Below are 25,043 nucleotides of genomic sequence, written 5' to 3' on the forward strand. Positions count from 1 at the left end.
ACACAGTATAAATCATGTAAGACCCCATACATCTACCGTGTTGCTGAAGAAGCAACGAGGTATTTAGTTGATAGCGCTATTAGGTTTGGCACCCTCACACCGGGCCGAAAGGACGGGCGTGAACTAATTACCTGGACCTCATGACCAATGCCTAGTTAGAGGCATTGGGGTTGGGCATTCACATCGTGTACATATAAGACCCCTTACATCTATTCAAGGTTGTTTGATACCTTGACATCATGACTAATGCCTAGTTGGAGGCATTGGGGTTGGGCATTCACATCTAGTCGCCACATACGGTAATCGAGTAATAACAACATCAAATCAACTTGGTAAACTGTTTTGTATATACATCTGGTAAGCTAAACTCGGTAACAAAACCTTGAACTCACCAGCGTAGTCTGACACACTTGTTTGCATGCTTGTAGGTCGTTAACCTTGGAACATGGGCTTGCTATCTGGGAGTGCTGGAGTGGTCATGGATCGAGACTTTTGGATTGACTTATAAACGATACATTGATTTTGATTATTATCATGAAACTATTGCTAAACGATTTATTACATGCTTCCGCTACACATCATCTTGAGAATTGATATCATGTTTAACAATTTCTATTGGTAATTAATGGCATGTTTTATTAAGTATTTACTATTGGTTCAATGTGATTGGTGGCTCGAACTCTGATGCGTAACACGCCTCGCGGGGTTTCCGCAGGTGGAATTTTGGGGGTGTTACATGTATGGTGTTTTACATCTGCATACTAGTAGATGTTCCAGATTCCATATGTTAAAACACCATGGTGTTTTAAAACCTACAATCCAGTAGATAAAAAAACACCACGCTTTCCAGTACGTGTTTAAAACACCACGCTTTGAATCACAATACAATTAAAACACCACTGTATGAACATAGACAAAACATCATGGACTAAACATCTGATCGAAACATATTTTTTTCTCTATATAAGTATAGCAATATAGTACTCATATTAAAGATAAAAAAACGCTCGTTATTATGGTGTAATTTTTTTTTAAAAAAAAAAGTTACGTATAAAAAGTTATTGACGTTTAAAAAAGACGAAGGGAAGTTGCATGTGCATTAATGTTAGTTTCTTAATTTAAAAATGTTAAATTACATGTATATCTTTAATCTAGAAAATTAATATGTTTAATAGTAAACATTATTTATAATTTTACCATTATAATTTCAACCATTAGATCAAATCTTGGTGTAGATTCTTTCTTATCTTTCTAAAAAAACCCATTTTTTACGCCAAGCTCTACCTAGTACCAAATAAGAATATATAATTACCTTTTATTGAACCTCATCAATAAGGCCCTGTAGTTTTGAAGCCCAATATTCGATGATGGGCTAAACTAAAAGAAGCTTTGGCCCACCCAAAGCCCGTGTCTGATGATAGACCGCAGGTGCCTGTGGGTGATGAAAGTGAATTCTAATTGGGCATTGAATAATCTCCACATCCTAATTCATTTCTCCATCGATAAACTGGATCTCTCTGCGGCCGTTCAACGCCGCCGGTAACGATTACTTTCTCCGACGACGCCCTGTAAGTGCTCCCCGTTATCACCACTGCCAAATTAATCTGTTCATTTATTGTGCGAAATGTTTTGCAATCTCTGTGTCGATTGATTATAGCTCTTGTTTTTTTTTTTTTTTTTTTTTTTTTTTTTTTTTATGATTTCTGTAATTAGATCTTTAATCGGTGTTGTACGGATTGTGTGTTTGTTATTCCAGCTTCCGTTTAGTTACAATTTTAGGTTAAATTTTATTAATTAGGCATCTGTAGCTAATTGTATTCATATACTGGATCCATGTGCTTTAGTTGTAGCCTATTGAGCATTTCCACGTGGCACTTGGTTATAGTTAGTTGCAGGTGATTCATTTTTTTAGGAGGCTTGTTGTATGTGTAAATCTATAATCGCTTACTAAGTTTAAAGTTTGAAAATAACACATGAGGTCCAAGAAGTGTGTGTTTTTAGCGCGAGGAAACGTGTTACTATTTTCTGATTTATTATGTTGGAGCCAATGAATATGTAACGCATAGTTGTCACTTGTCAATAGCGGCTATAGCGTGCTACATAGCGATGCGCCCATATGGCGCTATCGAGTGTTTAGCGACAAATAGCGACATTTCTGTAAGTTTATTTTTCTATTTTTTGATAAATATAGACAGCGATGCTCATTAGGGTTTTTTTTTTCACGATTGAAAAAGAAGAGCATTTAGATGGACAGATGGTTAGTGAAAGCGTATTTTTGATAAAAATATACATGTAAAACATTTCTACCACTTAATTGCTAAACATGAAATGGCAGGTGCCATTGTTATTAAAGGCGCTAGGCGCACTCAAGGCGCATAGGCCTCGCCTTGGACCTAGGCGCAAAGCGCAAAAAAAGCAAGGGCCTGAGAAAAATAAAGCGCATAATGAAAAAAATAAAAAAATATATTATGTATAAGAAAAAGAATACTATTCTTCAAATAAAATAAACAAAATCTATTATATAACACTTTATATCATCTATTTAGTACCAAAAGTCATAAAATATTAGTATATTAGTGTAGAAAAATAGTTTTCCCTAGATAATAGTAGAAATCTGGCTAGAATCTTGTTGGAATGTAGAGAATTTGGCCGGAAACTCTCCAGAATCTAGGAATCTTGCCGGAATGTGTGCCTGAACCATCACCTGGAGAATTAAAGCGCAATTTCCTCGACTCAAGGCGCAACTGCCTCGCCTCGCCTGAAAAATGGGCCTAGGCGCAAGGGGCGATGGCTTTTAACAACTATGGCGGGCGCTATTTCGTCTCTATCTCTACGTAGCATATAGATAGCTTGTTGCTATTTACCACTATTCGCTATTGACGACTATGATGTGATGTTATAGATTTGGGTGTGAAATTGGCACTCGATGCAGGGTTTCCGTATAGGAGTTAACTTTGAATTGTGATGCATGTATTTACAGGAAATTGGCTTAAATGGCTGGTGGTAGGGGAATTTACCACTTGCTGAGGAGCAGACTTCATTCTCAAACCTCTGTAAGCGTTATTCTTGTTTGGATCATCTTGGTTTAAAGACTTTATTCATGTCTTGTCTTGCCTTATCTTTATATTTCAATTACTGGTGGCTGCAATCACTTACAACTTATAAAAAATTTAGGCTCCTCCAGTTTTGTCATCGCTAATAACAAAGAAGGATCAAGAAGCTTCCGCCATGAATGAAGTCCCTGAGAGCAATAGCACTTCTCGGAGCAGGTGTTTCAGGGCTTTTGAGTTTCACAACAATAGCTTCCGCTGATGAGGCCGAACATGGTCTCGAGTCTCCAAGCTATCCTTGGCCCCACGAAGGCATTCTCAGTTCATATGACCATGCTTCGTAAGTCTGTTTAACATATTACGCAACCCGTATCGACCCGTTAATCAATATGAGGAAATGACACTTGTTTTTTTTGTCAGGATCCGACGTGGTCACCAAGTGTACACACAAGTGTGTGCATCATGCCATTCAATGGGTTTGATTTCATATCGTGACTTGGTGGGCGTTGCGTATACAGAAGAGGAAACAAAAGCTATGGCTGCCGAAATCGAGGTGGTTGATGGTCCTAATGATGAAGGTGAGATGTTTACTCGCCCCGGCAAGCTCAGTGACCGATTTCCTCAACCGTATGCGAACGAGCAAGCTGCTAGATTTGCTAACGGTGGGGCCTATCCTCCGGACTTGAGCCTTATCACCAAAGTAAGCCATGAATCATACTTGGAGCTTTAAGGGTATTGTCGTCTTTTCTACAAGTGCTTACATTCCGCTCTTTCAGGCTCGTCACAATGGACAGAACTATGTATTCGCACTTCTGACTGGCTACCGCGACCCACCAGCTGGCGTTTCGGTGAGTAGTAAATTCACACCACATTTTTTTCTCTTTTACCGTCCACCTAACTGTAGGCCTGTAAATGAACCGAACGTTCATGAACTGTTCGTGAACTTGTTCGGTGGGAAGTTCGTTTATGTTCGTTTATTTAATAAACGAACGAACGAGAACACAATTTTTTTGTTCATTTAATTAAACGCACGAACATGAAAACACGATTTTTTTTTCGTTCATTTAAGTTCGTGAACGTTCGTTTATGCTCATTCATTTATGTTCGTTTATTTACATTTGTTTATGTCCATTCGTTTATGTTCGTTTTAATTTAAATACATAAGTAGTTATATTTATATAAATATTAAACATGAAATGAACTTTCTAACTACTTATATAAATACAACTAATTGGTAAAGGAGCTTTTTAGTAATAAAATGTGTTTTCCAATGGAGTTCATCGTAATTAATTACTAAAATATATTAAAGCTACTTTATGTTCGTTTATGCTTAATCAATTATGTATTTATGTTCATTTGTGCTCACTAATGTTTGTTCAATTATGTTGTTTATTGTTTGTTAAATTATGCTCGTTTAAGTTTGTTTATTTATGATCGTTTACATTCGGGAACTGTTCGTTTAGGTTTTAACTTTAAGCGGACACGAACATTCCCATTTTCTTAATAAACGAACATGAACAAACAAAATATATGTTCGTGTTCGTGTTCGGCTAAAGTTAAACGAACAAACACAAACATGGCTTTGTTTGTGTTCGTTCGGTTCGTTTACATGCCTACCTAACTGACAAATAAAATGCAGATTAGGGAAGGTCTGCACTATAATCCTTATTTCCCCGGGGGCGCTATTGCGATGCCTAAAATGCTTAACGACGGTGCTGTTGAGTATGAAGACGGTACTCCTGCAACAGAGGCTCAGGTTGGTTATATGTTTCTTATCTTGCCGATGAAAGTCATTTCATATAATTTATTTATTTGAAATTCAGTTTCTTTTTGTGTAATTTTTATAGATGGGAAAAGACATCGTGTCGTTTTTAAGCTGGGCTGCGGAACCAGAAATGGAAGAAAGGAAACTGGTAAACGCTTCTAAATCCTTCAATTATTTAGAGCTTTTTCTCAATTGCAGAACCTGATAATCAGCTCTACTACAAACAACATCGTATTTCAGCTCAAGGGCATACTTGTAACTTTGAATCACGTAGAATAATGATATTGATTTTGGGTGGGTTTTGCAGATGGGATTCAAGTGGATCTTTGTACTATCACTGGCACTGCTTCAAGCTGCATACTATAGGCGTTTGAGGTGGTCAGTGCTCAAGTCCCGCAAGCTCGTTCTTGATGTTGTCAACTAGAATTTCTGTCGGACAAAGGTTTTTGACAAGACTTTAAATGAGAAATAATTATCTTCTGTATGGAAAATCTGTGTTTTTTGGTTCATTTTGTAACTTGAAAGAAGCAAGAAATAAGGGAGTCATTTTGAAGTCATTTTCTTCTTGTAATATTTGCAACCAAAGTCGTCATCACTGGTTGCTTTTCATCATCTCAAAACAAAATCTTTTGAGGTATATTTGATTTTTGCATAAATATCTCACTCTTATAATTAATAGAAAAAAGTATTTGGTTTAAAAAATGACCAACCACAAGTAGTTGGTTTGAGTGATTAATCAAATTAAAAATAGAGTTAAATGCACGGATAGTCCCTGTGGTTTTGTAAAATAACACCTATAGTCCCTAACTTTTGGAAATTACACCGGTGCTCCCTGTGGTTTGATAGTTTGTTACTCGGATAGTCCCTGGAGTGGATGACGGTTAGTTTTCTCAGTTAAGTGGATGTGAAATGACAAATTTACCCTTCTTCTCCACTCTATAACCCACCCCCACCACCAACCACCACTGTCACCGCCCCTGTCACCACTCCCCACCACCGTCATCACCACCACCGCCTCTGTCACCACTCCCCACCACCAATGCCGCCATCCCCTTCCACCACTTCCCACAAGATTCTTAAGCATTTTAAATCGTAGGTTAGCAATGGATGGCATTTCTTTGTTGACAAAGCTGCGTTTAAGGACCAAAGTGGTAAGATTTTGGCATTGTTGGAGAATTTAGAGTGAAACAGAAAGGTTTTTCAAGTTCAAGCTTGAGATGGAAAGAAGAGATAAAGAGTTAAATCTTTTAAAGCTTTCCGGGATTCAACCCGTGAGCTTATTCCCATCAAGATATATGGTTTTTAACGATGAAAAAGCGGAAAAATTATCAGGAATCGCTCCTGAAAACTTGTTAATAGCCAAATAAAAAAAGACGAGGTTTATCATCAACGAACAGTTAAGATCAATTAAACCAGAAAAAGAATTGTTTCTTAATATCAACCTAGAAATACTGCCAGAATTTACAAGTGAAAAGGGTAACCCACCAACAAAATTATTCGAATAAGCTACAAAATAAGTCAAATTCAAAAAGGTGTGAAAGAAATCAGGCAGCTCACCTGAAAGCCCATTAATCGAAACATCCAAATAAACAAGATTCGAGGGATAACTATTTCGAAGGTGACCGATTAGTTCGTTATCTTGAAGATACAATCTAGACAATCTTGGTAAGCTGAATAAATAGTTGGGGAGTGGTGGAAGGGAATGGCGGCAGTGGTGGTGGGGAGTGGTGACAGAGGCATTAATGGTGATGACGGTGGTGCGGAGTGGTGATAGAGGCGGTGGTGGTTGGTGATTAATGGTGGGAAACAGAGAGAAATGTGGAGGTGGGTGGGGCTGGGTTATAGAGTGGAGAAGATGAAGGGTAAAATTGTCATTTCACATCCACTTAACGGAGAAAACTAACTGTCATCCACTCCAGGGACTATCCGAGTAACAAACTATCAAACCACAGGGAGCACCAATGTAATTTCCAAAAGTTGGGGACTATAGGTGTTATTTTGCAAAACCACATGGACTATTCGTGCATTTTACTCTTAAAAATACAAGTGTTGTATGTTCGAAGAGTTCAAGTATAGAGAGTTTCGAAACAGTTGGAAATCACGGATTTTTATTTTCTTTAATTTAAACAAATCATGTAAGCAAGTATAATCAAAAGTGCAAGAAAAAAAACCAATGTATGTACAAAACATCATTGAGGTAGTGGTTAATTATCTGGTTATTCAAAATTCGAATTCATTATTCAAATTCGGTTCTAATCTACTTATGGGTTTGGTGGGTGTGGGTGTGGGGGGGGGGGGTGAGTATGATATGATTCTCTCTTAATGATGAATACAATGTTTAGGTTAGAGTGACCCAAATACTATAAAGCTTAACACTGATCTAATTCTCGACCCCATAAAGAGGCCGACGCAGGACCAACAAACCTGGCCGTTTCTCCATTTGTCCACTAGAGAACAATTTTTATTAGAGGGGGCAAATCTGACCCAAAAACTATTATATGGGTCAGTTTTAACCATTTAAAAACTACAATGGATTGTTTTGGGTCAAATAAATTAGGCAAGCGGGTCAAAGTGGGTCACTTAAAAGTAGAAACTCTTGGTCTAGGGCTGCAAACGAACCAAACGAACACGAACGGGACCTTGTTCGTGTTCGTTTGATAAAGAATATATATGTTCACGAACGGTTCATAAACACTTACCGAACGAGATTTTATGTTCGTATTCGTTTGTTAAGGAAATAAACATGTTCGTGTTCGTTTGTTAATTAGAGGCAACAAATGAAAACAAATGTTGATGAATACAAATGGAAACAAACAAACACAAAAACACGTTCATGAATAGATCATATTATACACTTACACTTACTAAATATTTTATTTGTCGGGATTTTGTAATATTTAAATAAAATATAAAAACAAAACACTAATAAACAATTGAACACAAATGAACAAGTTACCGAACGTTAACGACCATAAATGAACGAACGCGACCTTTGTTCATGTTTGTTCATTGAGCTAAAAGAACAAAATTTCATGTTCATGTTCGTTTGTTTAATAAACAAAGGAACACAAACAAACTTACCGCCGAACGATTCACAAACTTTTCGCTAAATGTGAAGTTCGTTTACGTTCTTGGACACCGGAAGTCATGAACGTGAGCGACTGAACATCATCACTTCATCAGCGACGCTCCAATCTCCGCCGTCTCCTCCGCCACAAAACCCCTCACCGTCTCCGCCTTCTCTGTCGTCTCCTCCGCCACAAACCCCCCACCCTCCGCCGTCTGAACAACTGAACATCATCACTTCATCAGCGACGCATCTTCGATTATCATCCTTTTCCGGTGAAGGTATCATCATAACTTTATTCTTAAACGTTTCATTTCATTTGCGATCATTTCTTAGACTAGGGCTCCATAGAATTCCCTAAATTTAATTGAAGATTATCATGTATTTAACTGGTCAAAATCAGATTAACAAAATCGATTCAACTAGTTTGCCCTCATTTGCGATTTTGCATGTGTTATCAGAAGCAGTGATTATAAAATTTAAACATTTTTTTTAGTTTTGTTGAAGTTGTGCTTTCAGATTGCTGCATTTACCTTGGGATTTGCTATCTTAAAGATACAACTATAGGTGTTTGTTGACAAACTTTTGTAGATTTTTGCTTATGCTTATTTATTTTGAAATTATACAAAAAAAATGAACAAAAGGAGAGCAAATAGAAACGGGTCGAAACGAGCATTCTGAAGATGGTGAATTTGTTGTTTTGTCGGTCATTTTCATGAATTAAGCTTAACTTTATTAATTAAGCTTAAACTTTATTAGATTAAAACTGTGTTTAATGCTTTGAATATTCAAGATCTTGGATATAACAATATATGAAGTTGTAAATGCTTGACTGTGGAGTGAGTTTTAGACTGGAAGTTTGATCTGTTTCTTTTTTAGCTAATATTTTAGGCTTACAAATTTGACCCGTTATAACACAATGGGTTGAAACTGCCAAATCTAGTTATATTTATTTTAGGCGACGGTTGGAAACTATTCCGCGTGTTTGTTAGGAAAAGCTATTTTGCACCTGGTGTTAGGGTGTGTGACTGCGGTTACGATTGATATGGGGTTTGTTGTTGAGGTTCAAGAGGAGGAGGAGTTGCCCGAGAGGTTATTTGGGGCGGTTCGGGTTTGTCAGATAGAGATGGGTTCGGCTCGGCTCGGGTTTTTGAGACCGTGGCGAGTAAAGCGTCGGGTGGGACGGGTGGTGGGAGTCGGGTTCAGGAGTCGGATTTGGATGATGAAGGTGATGGTGTTGGTAAGTGATGTAGGTGATGGGAGAGGGTGATGGTGTTAGTGCATGTACCCTTTTGTCTTTCGGCTGTCAATGCCACCACATGATGCATGATTACGTCTGCCGCTTTTAATGTTATGTTCACGAAATTAATAAAATAACGTCAAAATTAGTGCAATTTCACTTTTGGCCCCGAGGGCCCACACATATATACATTACGGGTTGTCTAAGTGTGTGTTTCGTAAACACTAAGACATGAGATAAAAACACCGCATGTTGCCCTTGTTTTAAATTGTTTTTTTCTTGCTGTTTTAAAACAGCCTTTCTGTTCGATTTTGAGTTTGGTTCATTATCTCTTTGTTGTTGTTTTTTTTTTCCTTTTTGTGTTTTGTGAGCATATCAGCAGGTGGATTTTTTTGCCACTTTTTGAGAAACAAAAGTGCCAATGGAAACAGATGATGTTATTTCATATAAGAAATCCTAAGGGTATTGTTGTAAAATTGCAACTGTCTTTTCTTTTCCTTTCAACTCGGGAACACATAAAATCTTTATTTTTCTTTCCTTTCCTTTGAACTCGGGAACACGAAATCATATTATATCTTTCCCTTCCCCTCCCTTTCTTTTCTCTCATTAATTCTCTTTCCATTCTTTTCTTTCGTTTAAAAAACTCGGGACGCAGTGTTAGAGCAAATAGAAAGGTTACTCAATAATGTTCAAAAGGGGGTGTTTGGATGTGCATTTCCAACATGATTATTGTTAGGGTTATTCTTAGTTGTTCATGAGCAGGACCGAGCCGAGTTGGGGTCTGCTTGAGCGACCCCTTTTCAAGCTTTTTTCGAGCCACTGGCTATTTGAACATCTCCTAGCAAGTGGTTACTACTTAGTAGTTAGGATTGGGTATCAGGCTAAAATTAGGACAGTTATGATATAAAAAACTATCGTTCTACGGAGTGACTATTAGATAGTAGCTCACGGGCTCATTAGGTTGTTGGGGTTTTGTTATGATGTCTATATATTGTAACTCAACCATTCAATAAGATCATTCAGTATTTTACCGTCTTACATGGTATCAGAGCCAGCCTAGGCTCTATACCATTTCCGCCTCGCCGCCACAAAAAAAAAATACAAACCCTAGTCGTCGCCACCAGGTGCAAACCCTAGACAGGGTGGTGTGCCGCCACCGCCGCCGCCCTGTCCCACCTTCGATTTTCAATTTCGTTTTTCTATTTTTAGTTTCCGTTCCAATAAAGCTTCACTGTCGATACAAGATCCAAAGCACTTATCCTAAATCTTTTTTCGACACAAGTATCAAAACCGCCATTGTCCGTTTACACTTTATTAGCCGCACCTTTTGCTCCATCCAACCATTGTTTGCACAAAAAGACAAAGTTAATTTGCATTATTTTCGTCCATCCCCCACTGTTGTTTGGCATAGAACTAATTTGAATTAATTATTGGTTCTCAAGAAGAAGCAACATTCCGCCTCATCCACGTCGAACTAATTTTTGGCCTTTGTCTTGCAATTTTAAGGTTTTCTCCATGCCCGGTTCGTGTTTCATGGCTAACACAAGTATTTTGATGTGCCACGGCACCATCAGCCACCATGCCACTCACTCAACGTACACCTCAAGTAGCGCCTTGTTGCCGCTCCGTCGCCGCTCTCTTTTGCTTTCATTTTATTGCCGCAGACTTCGGTCCGCCGCTTATCGGACCACGGTCCCCATTATTGCCGCCGACTTCGGTCCGCCGCTTATTGAACTACGGTTCCTTTCTATTGTTGCTGACTTTGATCCGCCGCTCATTGGACTTCGGTCCACGCTGTGCCGCCGACAAGACTACGGTCTGCCGCCGCGCTGCTAGTTAGTTAGGTTTCTATTTCGTAGCCGATGCGCCGCTGCATTGAACGCCTCTTGCAGGATTATGGGATCGGTCATTGAAAACTATGGATGGCAAAATGAAGCAAAATACAGATTTGTTGGCAAACGTTTGGATTCTTTGAATCGATTGAAGCACGTTTATCGTTTATCTTATTATAATTATTTCTATGTTTTTGTTTTCCCAGTCCAAGCTTCTGGTTTCCTTCCGCTCGGACTGCGGGAGAGTATTAGATAGTAGCTCACGGGCTCATTAGGTTGTTAGGGTTTTGTTATGATGTCTATATATTGTAACTCAACCATTCAATAAGATCATTCAGTATTTTACCGTCTTACAGTGACGAGTAGACCGACCCAAAGCAGCTGCCACTGACAAACAATTGTGTGTGTATGTCTCTATAATAAATTAAAGTATAAAATAGTTCGAGCTGAGCTGAGCTGGCACGGTTTGTAAACGACCCAATTTCGATCAAGTTTTTTTTCAAGCGAGGATCAAGCTATTTGAACAGCCTTAATTAATGTCCCTTTCAGTGATTATTATGATCTTCATTCTTCAAGAATGAATCCAAACTAGAGTAAGATAACTAAGGTTATATTGGATGATGTTTGTTTTCTAAGGATCTATATTTTGAATAATAAGCATTGTAATTTTACATAGTTCTATCGATTTGTCACATATGGTACATCTTATTCCAGTAGTCTAAGCATTTTTCTCATGAACTATACAGGTACTCGACGTTAGGTGAATTGTAGGCAGGCTTGTTTGGTTATGTTTTCCTCTAGGATCGTCAACAAACACAACTTTAACGGTGTGCTGTCAACCTCTTCACGTGTGTTCAGAGAGTATTCAATTATGAAAGATTGTAACATGCACCCTGATTCACAAAGGACTTACCAAGTGGTAGTTGCTGCAACTCGCGATATGGGAATCGGGAAAAACGGCAACTTACCATGGAAACTGCCTTCTGATCTCAAGTTTTTCAAAGAGATAACAACGAGTACATCCGGTCCCACCAAAAAGAATGCTGTTATCATGGGGAGAAAAACATGGGATAGCATCCCGCTTCAATATCGACCGCTTTCTGGTCGCCTTAATGTTGTGTTGACTCGGTCAACGACCTGCAACGTTGCCACTTCCGAGAATGTTGTTACATGTGGGAGCATTCCTTCTGCTTTGGAACTATTAGCATCTTCCCCTTATTCTTCGGAGATAGATAAAGTGTTCGTTATAGGAGGGGGACAAATATTAAGGTAAAACATATCTTGGTTAGAATGACGTTATACGTTCGAGTCTGTGTATCTTTGATTAATATTATATATTTGGTACAGGGAAGCTATGAATGGTCCAGGTTGTGAAGCTATCCACATGACTGAAATCGATGCGAATATCGATTGTGATACTTTCATACCTCGTGTTGATCTTTCTTTTTTCCGTCCCTGGTGTTCATCTTTACCGGTTACAGAGAATGATATAAGTTATCGTTTTGTGTCCTATGTTCGTGTTTGCAGTTCTTCGGACTCAAATAAATTAAAGCTCGAGAATTTTGCTTTCTTGCCAAAGATTATTTTTGACAAACATGAAGAGTTCATGTATCCTCACCAAAAAGATTGAAGTGACAAATAGCTTGTAGAACAAACAACTTATTTAAGGTAATTGTTGTATCATTTAGCAAGAATGACAATCTTGATTTGTTAATTATTATACTAAATTTATACTGAATCATTTGTCAATTTCACTGGAAAGTTTAATGATTTGTTGTTCTTGAAAGCCTTGTATTCTTTCATAATCATCTCATGCAAAGTTGAGTGAGTGACTAATGCATCCAAATTTACTCATTTTGTAGGTAATTTGGAACATGAAATGAGTTTCTATAGCAGTGACTGAAGAACCCAAGTTTGTTAATGCTAACATATATTTAAAAAGGGCTTTACAGCCCGGCCCATGATCATTAAAATGGGCTCTTTACATGAAAATTTTGCAAACATGGGAATGGGATATTATTAACAGCAGACATTTAACTACTTTTGTTTAAATAATTATCAAAATGTGAAGAATTTCAAATATTTCAACCCTTTTTATCCGTTCCCTCTCATAAACGGAAAATTTCTCCATTCCAGCCAGTTAATATTTCTTTTATTTTTAATAATATATTTATTACTTACAAATATATATATATATATATATATAGGGAGCCGCTAGAATGAGAACCACCCCGAGTTGTAAGAACCGCGAGAACTACACCCCACGGAGCGCCGTTCGCCATGATTTTTTTTTTTACAAGTAGATGTGTATATTATAAACACAGCCGTAAAAAATCATGGCGAACGGCGCTCCGTGGGGTGTAGTTTTTTACACCACAAGTTTGGTGAAAAAAAAAAGAAAAAAGAAAAAAAATTAAAAAACACCAAACTTGGTCCACCTCGCACGGCATTTTTTTTTAATTTTTTTACGAATGTGTTTATAATACATGCATCTACGTTTTTGAAAAAAAAATTGGTCCACCTCGCCCCGGATTAAGTAGTTCTCGCGGTTCTTACAACTCGAGGTGGTTCTCATTCTAGCAGCCCCCTACATATATATATAGGGAGGGGCTCATGCGAGAACTCTATTTATTGCGAGAACCGCGAGAACCAATGTGAACACAACCTAAAATAGCTAAAAAAACCTACCCCCCCCTCAAGCTAAATGCTAAAAACTAAAACCCCCAAAAAACCTGAAAAAAACCTAACCACCCCCCCCTTCTAAAAAAAACCTAAACCCCCCTCCCCCACCCCCAAAAACCTAAACCCCCCCCCCCCCCCAACCCCCCCAAGCTAAAATGCTAAAAACTAAACCCCCAAAAAACCTAAAAAAATCTAAAAAAAATCTAAAAAAAATCAAAAAAAAAAAAATCTAAAAATTTTTATTTTTTTAAATATTTTTTATGCTCAAATCGCTACTTTTAGTGGCAAAAAAAAATTAAATTTTTTTTTTAATTTTTTTGACTTCGAAAAGTAGCGATTTTTATATAAAAAATATTAAAAAAAATTTTTGTGTGATTTTTAGCTATTTTTAGCTATTTTTAGGCATTTTTGGTTGTGTTCACATTGGTTCTCGCGGTTCTCGCAATAAGAGGTGGTTCTCGCATGATCTTCTCCATATATATATATATATATATATATATATATAGGATAGGAGTTGGCCAGAAAGTCCAAATTTCCTAAAAAGTGTAAAAAGTCATACAACACCATAATGTCAACCATAAAACACACCAAAAACCCACAAATAATGTGATGAAGATTACTAAAACATCATGTATGTGGGTTTTGTGTTGTGTTTTAGATGTTAAGGCTCTGATTGTGGAATGACAAATATTATTGTGTTTTATGTTGTTTAGCATTGTGTGTTTTATATTCATAGTGTGTGTTTGAAGTTTTTATGGACTATTAGAGTTTGAATATGGTGTTTTAGTAATATTCATTCTATTATTTGTGAGTTTTAGATGTGTTTTATGCCTGAAATTATTGTGTTTTATGACTTTTTACACTTTTTAGGAAAAACACACTTTCCGTAGGATCCCCACTATATATATATATATATATATATATATATATATATATATATATATATATATATATATATATATATATAGGGAGCCGCTAGAATAAGAACCACCTCCAGTTGTAAGAACCATGAGAACCACTCTCAACCAATCAGAATTTGACAACTCAAAGGGTATTATGGTCATTTACCCCATATGTCTAATCTCTCTATCTCTCTTCATTAATTGCTACTGACTTTATCTCTCCTCTCTCTTTTAAATATACTCACTCTCTTCATTTTCACTTTTAAAACACACACTCTCTCTCACTTTTTTTATCATCTGATGAAGATGAAGATCATCATCTCCATCATCTTCAGGGTTATGAACACCACCATCATCGTCGACAGCTTATGAACACCACCGGCATCGTCTCCGGCATCTTCATGGCCGTCACCCCCACCCCCCGCCTGGAACTCCTCCTACCTTTCTCACACTCAGAACCCCACTCTCTCTCCAACACACTTTGTCTTGTCCGATTTTACAGTTGATCGGAGCCGGGTACCGGCGAATATCGATGACGGCCGGTGCCGGTGAGATGATTGGGTGTTTTAGCTAAAAATGATGGGTTTTCTTTACTAAATTGGTAAGAATTTAAGCCTTTGATTTTCTGGTGGGTTTTGATTATTTTGGTGGGTTTGATGATTTTGGTGGGTTTGTAAAAATCTGGTGGGTTTTGATTTTTTTGGTGGTGTGGCAGTGGGTGCGGTGGTGTGGCAGTGGGTGCGGTGGTGTTGGAGGCGGTGGCGGGTGGCGTTGGGGATGGTGGGTGGGTGGGTGGAGAGGGCCGGCGGTGGCGGTTTAGTTTGTTCATGGCTGGTGGTGGCGGTTCGATGGCTGGGTGGTGGGCCGGCGGCAGCGCCGCCGTGAGCGGCGGAGGTCCCGGTCTCCTCCTGTGTTTGTTGATTCTTGATGATTTTCCCAAAGGTTTGATTTGTTTCTGTTTTGATTGGGGTTCTTTGATTCAATTGGTAGGGTTCTTTGATTCAATTGGTGGATTTGTTTCTGTTGATTCTTGATGATTTGGTGGGTTTTGATTATATTGGTGGGTTTGTTCAGCATGTGGGTTTTGATTCAAAAAGTTTGGGTTTTTTTTTTTTTGAATCTTTAAACCGTTTGAATATGGTGCCTTATTTTTGAATGTTTGAATCTGTGGGTGTTGTTGGGTTTTGCTGGTGTTTTGTTGGTATTTTTTTCGAACAGTGAACTATGTAGGTTATGATCCGTTTTTAGTTTGGGGCGATGATGATGAAAAAAAACCCGCATATTTTGATGACGATGGCGCGGCAAGAACGGCGGAGGGTAGGTTTTTGAACCTGCAACCCCACTTTGCAGCCTCGGATTATCGGAAAATCTGAGCCAAAATTTCGTTTTTTTTCAAAAATCCACTCGTTCTTTTGATTTTTGTTTGTTGGTTTTTTTTTGAGGCGTCGATGATGATAGCAAACTATCTGAGACACCCCCGAGTGTGCGATTTTCTGTTGCGTTCGGTTTTGTGTAAAAACATTTTTGTAAAAAAAAAAAAGTTAAACCGTAAACTTGCTAACGTAAACCGTAAACTTTTTATCGTAAAACGTAAAAACGTGAAGCGTAAAAAGTGTTACGTAAATTTTTTCGTAAGTTTTACGTAAAACGTAAAACTTTTAAGTTTTACGTAAAATGTAAATTTTTTTTCGTAAGACGTAAAAAGTTTTACGTAAACCGTAAACCGTAAAAAGTTTTACGTAAAACGTAAAACGTAATTTTTTTTCGTAAAACGTAAAACATAAAGTTTTTTTAGTAAAACGTAAAAAGTTTTACGTAAAACGTAAAAAAGTTTTACGTAAAACGTAAAACGTAAAAAGTAATTTTTTTTCTCGTAAAACGTAAAAAGTTTTTCGTAAAACGTAAAAAGTTTTAGGTAAAACGTAAAACATAAAGTTTTTTTAGTAAAACGTAAAAAGTTTTACGTAAATGTCATTTAAAAACCGGCGCGTAAAACGTAAAAACGTAAAAAACGTTAACGTAGAAAACCGGCGTGTAAAACGTAAAAAAACCGGCGCGTAAAACGTAAAAAAAACGTTAGCGTAAAAAGCCGGCACGTAAAACGTAAATAACGTTAACGTAAAAAAACGGCGCGCTGAAAAAACGACGCGTTGAAAAAACGACGCGTGAAAAAGCCGAGCGTAAAAACGGCGCGTCAAAAAACGAGGCGTGAAAAAAGCCGGGTGTAAAAACGGCGCTTTGAAAAAACGTCGCGTTAAAAAACGTTGAAAAAAAACGGCGCGTTAAAAAAAACGCCGATTGAGAAAAACGGCGCCTTTAAAAAAACGGCGCGCAAAAAAACGGGGCTAAATGGGGCGTAAAAAAAATTGGGGCGAAACGGGGTGAAAAAAATTTGGGCGGAGACGGAGCATAAAAAACGGCGCGCAAAAAAACGGCGCACAAATAAAATTCGCGTAAAAAACGGGACGTAAAAAACGTCACGGTAAAACGGGACGCCAAAAACCGGCGCGCAAAAAAATTCGGTTTGTTAAAAAAATGTTAATTTAAAAAGAGATTTTAATAAAAATATTCTTTTAATAAAAAATTATCACAAAATCTGAATTAAAAAAATGATTTTTAATAAAAAATTGTTATACAAATCTTAATTTTTGAAATATTGTTTAACATAAAATTCTGTTTTTTTAATATAAAGTAATTAATGAATAAGACAAAAAGACAATTAAATATAATATATATATAAAGACAAAATAGTGTAATTTTACTATACTACCCTTTTGGATTAAAATATTAAAGACATAATAAGACAAAATCTATTTAATATTAATTTTAGTTACTTTAAATCTCATCCATCCATCTCCTTGATCTAAAGGCTAGAAAGTGGTTCTCTCAGTTCTTACAACTGGAGGTGGTTTTCATTTTAGCGGTCCCCTATATATATATATATATATATATAGGGTGGGAGTTGGCCACAAAGTCCATTTTTCCTACAAAGTGTAAAAAGTCATAAAACACCATAACATTAACCATAAAACACACTCAAAACCCACAAATAACAAATGAAAGATTACGAAAACGCCATATTTGTGGGTTTTGTGTTGTGTTTTGGATGATAAGGCTTTGATTATCAAATGACTAATATTAGTGTGTTTTATCTTGATTATCATGTTGTGTTTTATATTCATAGTTCTACGATGGTGTGTTTGAAGTTTTTATGGACTTTTAGGGTTTGGATATTGTGTTTTAGTGATCTTCATGTTGTTATTTATGTGTTTTGAGTGTGTTTTATGGCTGAAATTGTGATGTTCTATGACTTTTTACACTTTGTAGGAAAAGTAGACTTTGTAGCCGAACCCCACCCTATATATATATATATATATATATATATATATATATATATATATATATATATATATATATAGGGTCAGGATCATTTCAGAACCATAAATATTTACAGAACTCGCAGAACTCCTAATAAACAATCTTTTTATTTATATATTTTTATGTTTAGGATAATTTTATCATTTATTATGTGTATTTTTACGATTACATACACGTTAAGAGTAATTTTATAATTACACATATGTAAACTAGTTTTTTACATATATGTAATTAGTTATGACACATATATATAATTTTGGCAATTAAGCATATGTAAACTACTTTTAACATGTATGTAATCAAAGAAATACATATAATAGATGATAAAAAAATCCTAAATACAAAAACTTATATATAAAATGATTGTTTATTAGGAGTTCTGAAAGTTCTGTAAATATTTATGGTTCTGAAATGATCCTGGCCCTATATATATATATATATATATATATATATATATATATATATATATATATATATATATATATATAGGGTGGGAGTTGGCTACAAAGTCATAGAACACCACAATTTCAGCCATAAAACACATTCAAAATCCACAAATAATAAAGTGAAGATTACTAAAACACCATATTTGCGGTTTTTGTGTTGTGTTTTGGATGATTAGTCTTTGATTTTCGAATGACTAACATTAGTGTGTTTTATGTTGATTATCATATTGTGTTTTATATTCATAGTTCTATGATGGTATGTTTGAGGTTTTTATGGACTGTTAGGGTTTGAATAATGTGTTTTAGTGACCTTCACTCTGTTATTTGTGGGTTTTGAGTGTGTTTTATGGCTGAAATTGTGGTGTTTTATGACTTTGTACACTTTGTAGGAAAAATGGACTTTGTAGCCGAACCCCACCCTATATATATATATATATATATATATATATATATATATATATATATATATATATATATATATATATATATATATAGGGTAAGGTTATTGTAAAAAAGATAGTTTTTGTGAGAAAGATAGGAAATAATATAAACCATTAGATCATTGATCTAATGGTTAAGATTAGAGTGGCAATATTGTAATTAAAATAGTGTTTTTTAAATACTGATTTTATTTCATACGGGTAAAATAGGGCTTTCATATACTTTCAAATCAATAACCGTATCTATTATACCTGATTTCTCTCTCCTTTACGATTTTTACGCTCGAAGAAACAGGGTGATTCTTCCCACCAAAGATTATAAGATTAAGCAGATACAATGAGCCCTAAAATCGAAATCGTATACAATCGAAAGAAGCGAAGGTCGTCGTCTGATACAATGGAACGAAGGACGAAGAAGAAGATGGATCATTCAACTGTAGAAGACACTACAAATCGGCGGCTTATACTACCAAAAATTAAGAAATCAACCTCTGATTTTAAAAAAGGTTCGTCTGTATTCTTTGATAATTTTGAAGATTAATGGTGTTTTTTATAATGTAAGGTAGTTTATGTTAACCAAGACCAAAATAAATACTGATTGATTGTCGAATGGTGTTAAAACTAGGGTTTCATTGAATAAGGGTGTATTTCCATGGTGTTATATAGTTCATCTTTATTTTGATTTTGGTGTTATATCAGTTAAGGTTTTTAGTTTGGGTTTGTTTTGGTATTCGTTAATGGTGTTTTTATCATGGTGTTAAAACTAGTGTTCATTTGAATAATGGTGTTATAATGGTGTTATAACACTGTAATGGTGTTATAACACCAAGGTGGGTTTTTTTTTCAAATGGTGTTATATGTAGTTCATGTTTAGTTTTATTTGGTGTTATATAGGTTTAGGGTGTTTAGTTTGCTTAGTTTTGGTATTTGGTCAGGGTGTTTGTCTTAAATGGTGTTATAAATCTTAAATGGTGTTATAAACCTGTTGTGTAGTTATATTTGGTGTTTTATGGAGTTTTTATCAGGTGTTTTTTGAATGGTGTTATAAATAGGTATGGTGTTATTTATACTGCAATTTCATATGGGGTGTTATTTATCTTGTAGATTTATATGAAGGGTGTTATTTAATAGAGTGTCATTGCTACTATGGTGTTATGTAGGGTGCTATTTATCTAGGATGTGTTAATTTACATGTTGATTTTGCTTTAGTGTGTTATTTCTCTACGATTACATATGAAGGGTGTTATTTATCATGCTGATCTATAAGAAGAGTGTTATTATGGTCATTGCAACAATGGTATTATGTATATGAATTAGGTGATGCAGTATTTTAAATATAGTTTTTAATTATTTCTATAGTCAGGTCAAGCCATCGGCTTAGGGACAAAATGTACAAATCACGTTTCAAAAACACAATTGACAGACCATTGGTATGTAGTGACTCAGAAACGTCAAATAAGGACGACAAAGGTAATCCAAATGTAGTTTAAATTATAAAGAAATAAAAAACAATAAAGTATGATTACCCAGTAGCCATATGTGTTTATGTTAGTTGTTGAGTGATGTTTTTGACGATGTTCGCTTTGAATTAAACAGATGGTGATGATGGGATGAATGATGCGGGCAATGCGAAAACAAGAGAAGATGTTCCGCCGTCGATAAAAAACACACAATGTACGTTTTGAAAAAAATGATGTTTTAATTGTAAGTTGTTTGCTTATAAGAAAGGATTAAAAATTGATTTTTGTTTGCAGACCAGGATGTTAATGATAGTCAACTTGTCGTACACCCATCCGTCAATATAACATCAGAAAAAGGTATTATGTTGAAGTGTTAATATTTTGAAGTAGTTGTTTACTAAAACAAATATTAAAAATTGTTGTAGATCGGCTGCGAGACCCGGATGACGATTTTGTCGACACCCCACCACCGGGTAAACGACGGAAATCGGCTGCCAAAAGAGGATCGTCTCGTGGAATGCATCAACAAGTGAGACAGCCATATAAGCCATTCACGGGTGCACGGATCAGGCCAAAAGTAGGTATCGACAATCTGATAACACTAGCATCCGGCCTAAATGAGGACCAACGTCAGAAAGTGGATGAAATTGGGTTTGGGTCGATATTTGGTTATAAGGTGAAAGGTGTGCCTACTGCTTTGGCAAACTGGTTGGTTACAAATTACGACCCAGACAATGGTATTTTAAACGTGGACGACGGGCGCACTGTAAACATATCGTCGGAGCTTGTTAGGAGTGTTTTCGGACTGCCTATGGGTCCAACGGATCTTGCTGAAAAAAAGAAAGCGAGCAAAAGGAAGGATGTTGTTGTCCAAGCGTTCAGAGATCAGTTTAAGCATATGGATATCACCCGCTTGTCGCCAGTTCAGCTGATGAATTACATTTTGGATTCGCAGTCTGATAACGGAAGACTGTTTGTACTGAACTTTTTGATTCTTTACTTCTCACTCCTAGGAGAAACCACGACGAACAACTCCGTCAATGTGCGATTCATTTCAAATATTCAACCGGACGTGGATATCAAAAGCTTCAATTGGTGTGCGTACATGATCTCGTGTCTCAAAAGAACGAAAACAGCCTGGCATGGTGGCGATGATGCTTTTCGAGGGCCTATGTTATTACTTGCGGTAAGTAATTAACTTTTAGTATTAAAAAATTATTGTGAAACATCGTTAGTTAATAACACTTTATATTTCTAAATAACACCACATTTTACTTAATAACACTTTTTATTTCTAAATAACACCACATATGGTTTAAAAACACTATATACCTGCATAACACCCTATTTTACTTAATAACACTATATAACTGAATAACATCAATATTGTTATCTGGTTTACAATTATTTTGAAACTTATTCTGGGAATAAAACTTATTGCAAAATATTGTCGCAGATTGCTTACGGAATTGTGTTAAAGAAGATACCTTCATCACACAGTTCAAATATTATTGAACTTGTAGATGATGATCTTCTGGACAATCTCGAATGTGATATAGAAAGGATGCATACTGAACAAAATAAGAAGACAAAGACAAGGGAAGATAAAAAACACAAACGAGCAGAAGGGGTTGAGTGTGCTAGAAAAAAATTCAAGAAGCAAAAATAAGGCCAGAAAAAGGGAATGGAAAAGGAGAATCTGATTGATGAAGAAAATGAAGAGATCGAGATCGAAGATGATGATGCGCACTTGGGTATATACAGACACTGTGCTGATTACCTCCTGTCACAAACTGGCACCCAAACATGTGCATTATTTGTAGGTCCGGATGGCGAAGTCCGCATTCCGATGGTCTCTCAGTATGGTGACACTCCATCAGCATCAGGAACATCAGTTCAGGACGATTTTGAGCTGGTAAACATCTTATGATTTGTACTAGACTTGAAAGTATATGTTATTTCTAATGATAACACTTTAAACCGGGGTTTCGTACAGGTTCGAGCGAATTTGTTGGATAACTTGTTTAGTGAATTTGAGATATGCGTTCACAAGATCAATAACACCATAACAGAATCGTGTCTGATGTTCCCGGATAGTGATCTGCTGAAACAGAAAGGATTGGAGTGGAAGGAGAAAATGAAAATGCTGCTTGTCGTTGATGATGAGGAAAAAAAGGATGGAGATGAAGTGGAAAAGGGAGATCAAAATGTTGAGGCAGAAAAGGATGATGTGGCTGATGCAGTTGAACCAGTTGATCCGCAAAAAGGTAGTGTATCATTAGACGGATATAACACTCCTACGAACGAGAAAAAAAAGATCATATAACACCACACACTTCTCCCTTTTCACCAATGACAGCTTCGTTTGTCGCAGAACTAGACAAAGTTGTTGAAAGGGTTCAAAGTGAAAAGACACCAGAGACAAAGTTCAACGTTTCAGGAATTGAAACGGTGAACTTGTCAACAAGACTGGCCGATGCATCAACGGATGAAAAACGTAAAGAAGTAACGGATCCTGTTCAGTGTCAGAGATCGCCAAGGCCGAAACGAACAATCAAGCTTCCGGCGGCACTGCGGTCACCGTACGTCGAGCAGCCTGTTATGTTGAGAACCGTTCATGATAAGGCTGAAGAAATACTTGCTCGATGTATATTTTCTGCAGTAGGAAATGTATGGTAAGAATCCAAATTGAACCTTAAAAAACGTATTTATGTGGTGTATTATACGTTATAAGTTTTGAACATATATTGAATTATACATTCGTGTCGATGGTGTTTCGGTTTGTAGGGATATTTTGTTCAGCGACAACGGTAACGTGTCGGTTATGAGGGGGCCTTTTGAATCGATGATGCCTGGTGTAACTGTGCACGTGAATGTCATCAGTGCCTGGGCCGCATTGTTGAACCATGAAGAAAAAAAGAGGAGGATGGGGACAGCCCCAAGATTATTCTGCAACGCATGAATGCTGGTAAGTTTAATTTCTGCAGATTATTAAGTGAAAACAGACCGTATCATGTGATCATAGTTAATAACACCATGTATTAACTTAACACCATGTTTATGCAAATAACATAATTGTTTATTTGTGTATTACTTAAATAACACCATTATGTGATTGTGAATTCTTAACTTAACACCATAATTTCTTTTTTTGTTTACCTGAAAAACACCACAGCTGGAAAAAGACTTCGCGTTGTCTGAAGATGGACGATTAGCAGAATTTACGAACAACATGAATGCTGTGCTGGATTCAACAGAACCAAAAGTATTTAAAGGCAACTTTGAGATGGTGTTTATACCTATGTTGACCGGGCGACATTACTATCTGCTGTTTTTCAACTTGAGAACAAGAGATGTCTTTATTACTGACAACATAGAAGGTGCTGCAGGCTTAGAAAGATACCAAGGAAATGTGGAGAAGATGGTATGTTTGTGAATGTTTATATTTATATTTATACAGCTGCCGTAACAAAAAAAAAATTATTTTTTAACATCAATAATTTGTAACTGCAGATAAGTACATTTTGTCGGTATCTAAGACCGATGCATCCAAAAATCGCTGCACAGCTAAGGAATACACAACCAGTTCGACTAGAGTTGCCATGGCAAACACTTTACAATGGCATCGACTGTGGTATTTTCCTTATGCGGCATATGGAAACTTACAATGGTAATCGCGTTTATATTTCTGTTTATTAAAAAAATAATTAAAATAAATGTACACGAAATATGAACAATTCTGATGGTTTGGTATTGAATAGGAACACACGTTGGACATTGGATGTGTGGTTTATCGAATGAGAGGGACGTTACTGGCTTGGTTTTGCCTGATCAAGCACGCGAAATCGAGGATCTGCGTAAGAAGTACCTCTCAAAAATGCTCCTAAGCGACATGAACACGGAACGGGGACAAGTGGAACAAGAAGTACAAGAATATGCACTTTTGGACGAGGATGATAGGTTGAGAATGGAAGACAATGCAATCAATCGGATTGCTGAAAGGTTGGGAGCTGAAGTGTAGGTGGACAGCAGAACAAGTTAAACTTTTTGTTAAAAGACAAACATTTTGGGAAATATAGATTATATGATGTGTTAGCGTTTTGGCAAAGTTGTGATTATGGTGTAGTTTGACTATGTAAAGTATGATTACAATCGTAAGCTGTTTGTGTTTTACACACCTTTTTATTCTGGTGTTTTAATGAATTAATATTGCGATTTCCGGCACAAAAAAGAACGCGTATTGGCCATATAGTTTTTTACAAAGTAAATGATGATCATGTTAATTATGTAAAAAAAACATACCAACTCCTTTGCAACCTGCACAATTAAGACACTATAGTCAAGTAAATAACACAATAACGCTACACATACATAAATAAGCAACCTGAACATATGAACACCAATAATAACACCCTGAACAACTAATAACACCACATTTTAACAAATTAAAAAAAATAATTTCTATACAGACAAATAACACCATTAACAATAAATAACACCCTGAACTACAAATAACACTACTGGTTAGCAATGAAAATATCTCAGATAGGACAAATAACACTACTCAACTTGAATTAACAAATAACACCATTAACAAAAAAATAACTCCATGAAAAACACATAAAACCACTGGTTTACAATAAATATCTGAGGGAGGACAAATAACACTATTCAAATTGCAACATACATAATAAAACACACTGAACAAAAAATAACAGCATTGGTTAACAAAAAACAAACATATTTAACAGAAACAATATATAAACCATTGTCACTGGTAA

At 36.3% G+C, this 25,043-nt stretch overlaps 3 protein-coding genes and 1 pseudogene across 3 annotated transcripts; all 4 read left to right on the forward strand.

Moving 5' to 3' along the window:
* Window positions 1-1,419: 1,419 nt before the first annotated feature.
* Window positions 1,420-5,427, forward strand: LOC110912217 (annotated as a pseudogene).
* A 2,470-nt stretch (window positions 5,428-7,897) lies between these two features.
* Window positions 7,898-13,054, forward strand: LOC110912216 (bifunctional dihydrofolate reductase-thymidylate synthase). The gene is made up of 4 exons (XM_022156897.2): window positions 7,898-8,163; window positions 11,701-12,223; window positions 12,302-12,622; window positions 12,817-13,054. The coding sequence occupies exons 2-3, from the start codon at window positions 11,742-11,744 to the stop codon at window positions 12,582-12,584; spliced, it is 765 nt and encodes a 254-aa protein (XP_022012589.1). The 5' UTR covers window positions 7,898-8,163; window positions 11,701-11,741; the 3' UTR covers window positions 12,585-12,622; window positions 12,817-13,054.
* A 2,016-nt stretch (window positions 13,055-15,070) lies between these two features.
* On the forward strand, window positions 15,071-21,931 carry LOC118487515. The gene is made up of 7 exons (XM_035984427.1): window positions 15,071-15,099; window positions 15,254-15,480; window positions 20,162-20,272; window positions 20,399-20,476; window positions 20,557-20,619; window positions 20,688-21,448; window positions 21,719-21,931. The coding sequence occupies exons 1-7, from the start codon at window positions 15,071-15,073 to the stop codon at window positions 21,929-21,931; spliced, it is 1,482 nt and encodes a 493-aa protein (XP_035840320.1).
* Window positions 21,932-22,614: 683 nt separating this feature from the next.
* LOC110910093 lies at window positions 22,615-24,283 on the forward strand. The gene is made up of 5 exons (XM_022154807.2): window positions 22,615-22,937; window positions 23,050-23,119; window positions 23,438-23,686; window positions 23,776-23,932; window positions 24,024-24,283. Exons 1-5 carry the CDS (start codon window positions 22,615-22,617, stop codon window positions 24,281-24,283), a joined length of 1,059 nt encoding a protein of 352 aa, XP_022010499.2.
* The last annotated feature ends 760 nt before the right edge of the window (window positions 24,284-25,043 follow it).

The sequence above is a fragment of the Helianthus annuus genome, chromosome 15 (genome assembly GCF_002127325.2).
Source record: "Helianthus annuus cultivar XRQ/B chromosome 15, HanXRQr2.0-SUNRISE, whole genome shotgun sequence".
Classification (NCBI taxonomy): Eukaryota; Viridiplantae; Streptophyta; class Magnoliopsida; order Asterales; family Asteraceae; genus Helianthus; species Helianthus annuus.

Bases quoted from the DNA above. Each gene is read 5' to 3' on its own strand.
- LOC110912216 (XM_022156897.2), top strand. From the start codon at position 11,742: ATGTTTTCCTCTAGGATCGTCAACAAACACAACTTTAACGGTGTGCTG. The intron at 12,224-12,301 runs GTAAAACATATC...TATTTGGTACAG, and splicing joins GGAGGGGGACAAATATTAAG to GGAAGCTATGAATGGTCCAG.
- LOC110910093 (XM_022154807.2), top strand. From the start codon at position 22,615: ATGACAGCTTCGTTTGTCGCAGAACTAGACAAAGTTGTTGAAAGGGTT. The intron at 23,120-23,437 runs GTAACTGTGCAC...AAAACACCACAG, and splicing joins TTGAATCGATGATGCCTGGT to CTGGAAAAAGACTTCGCGTT. The intron at 23,933-24,023 runs GTAATCGCGTTT...GGTATTGAATAG, and splicing joins GCATATGGAAACTTACAATG to GAACACACGTTGGACATTGG.
- LOC118487515 (XM_035984427.1), top strand. From the start codon at position 15,071: ATGACGGCCGGTGCCGGTGAGATGATTGG. The intron at 15,100-15,253 runs GTGTTTTAGCTA...GTGGTGTGGCAG, and splicing joins GGTGCCGGTGAGATGATTGG to TGGGTGCGGTGGTGTGGCAG. The intron at 21,449-21,718 runs GTAAGTAATTAA...ATATTGTCGCAG, and splicing joins GGCCTATGTTATTACTTGCG to ATTGCTTACGGAATTGTGTT.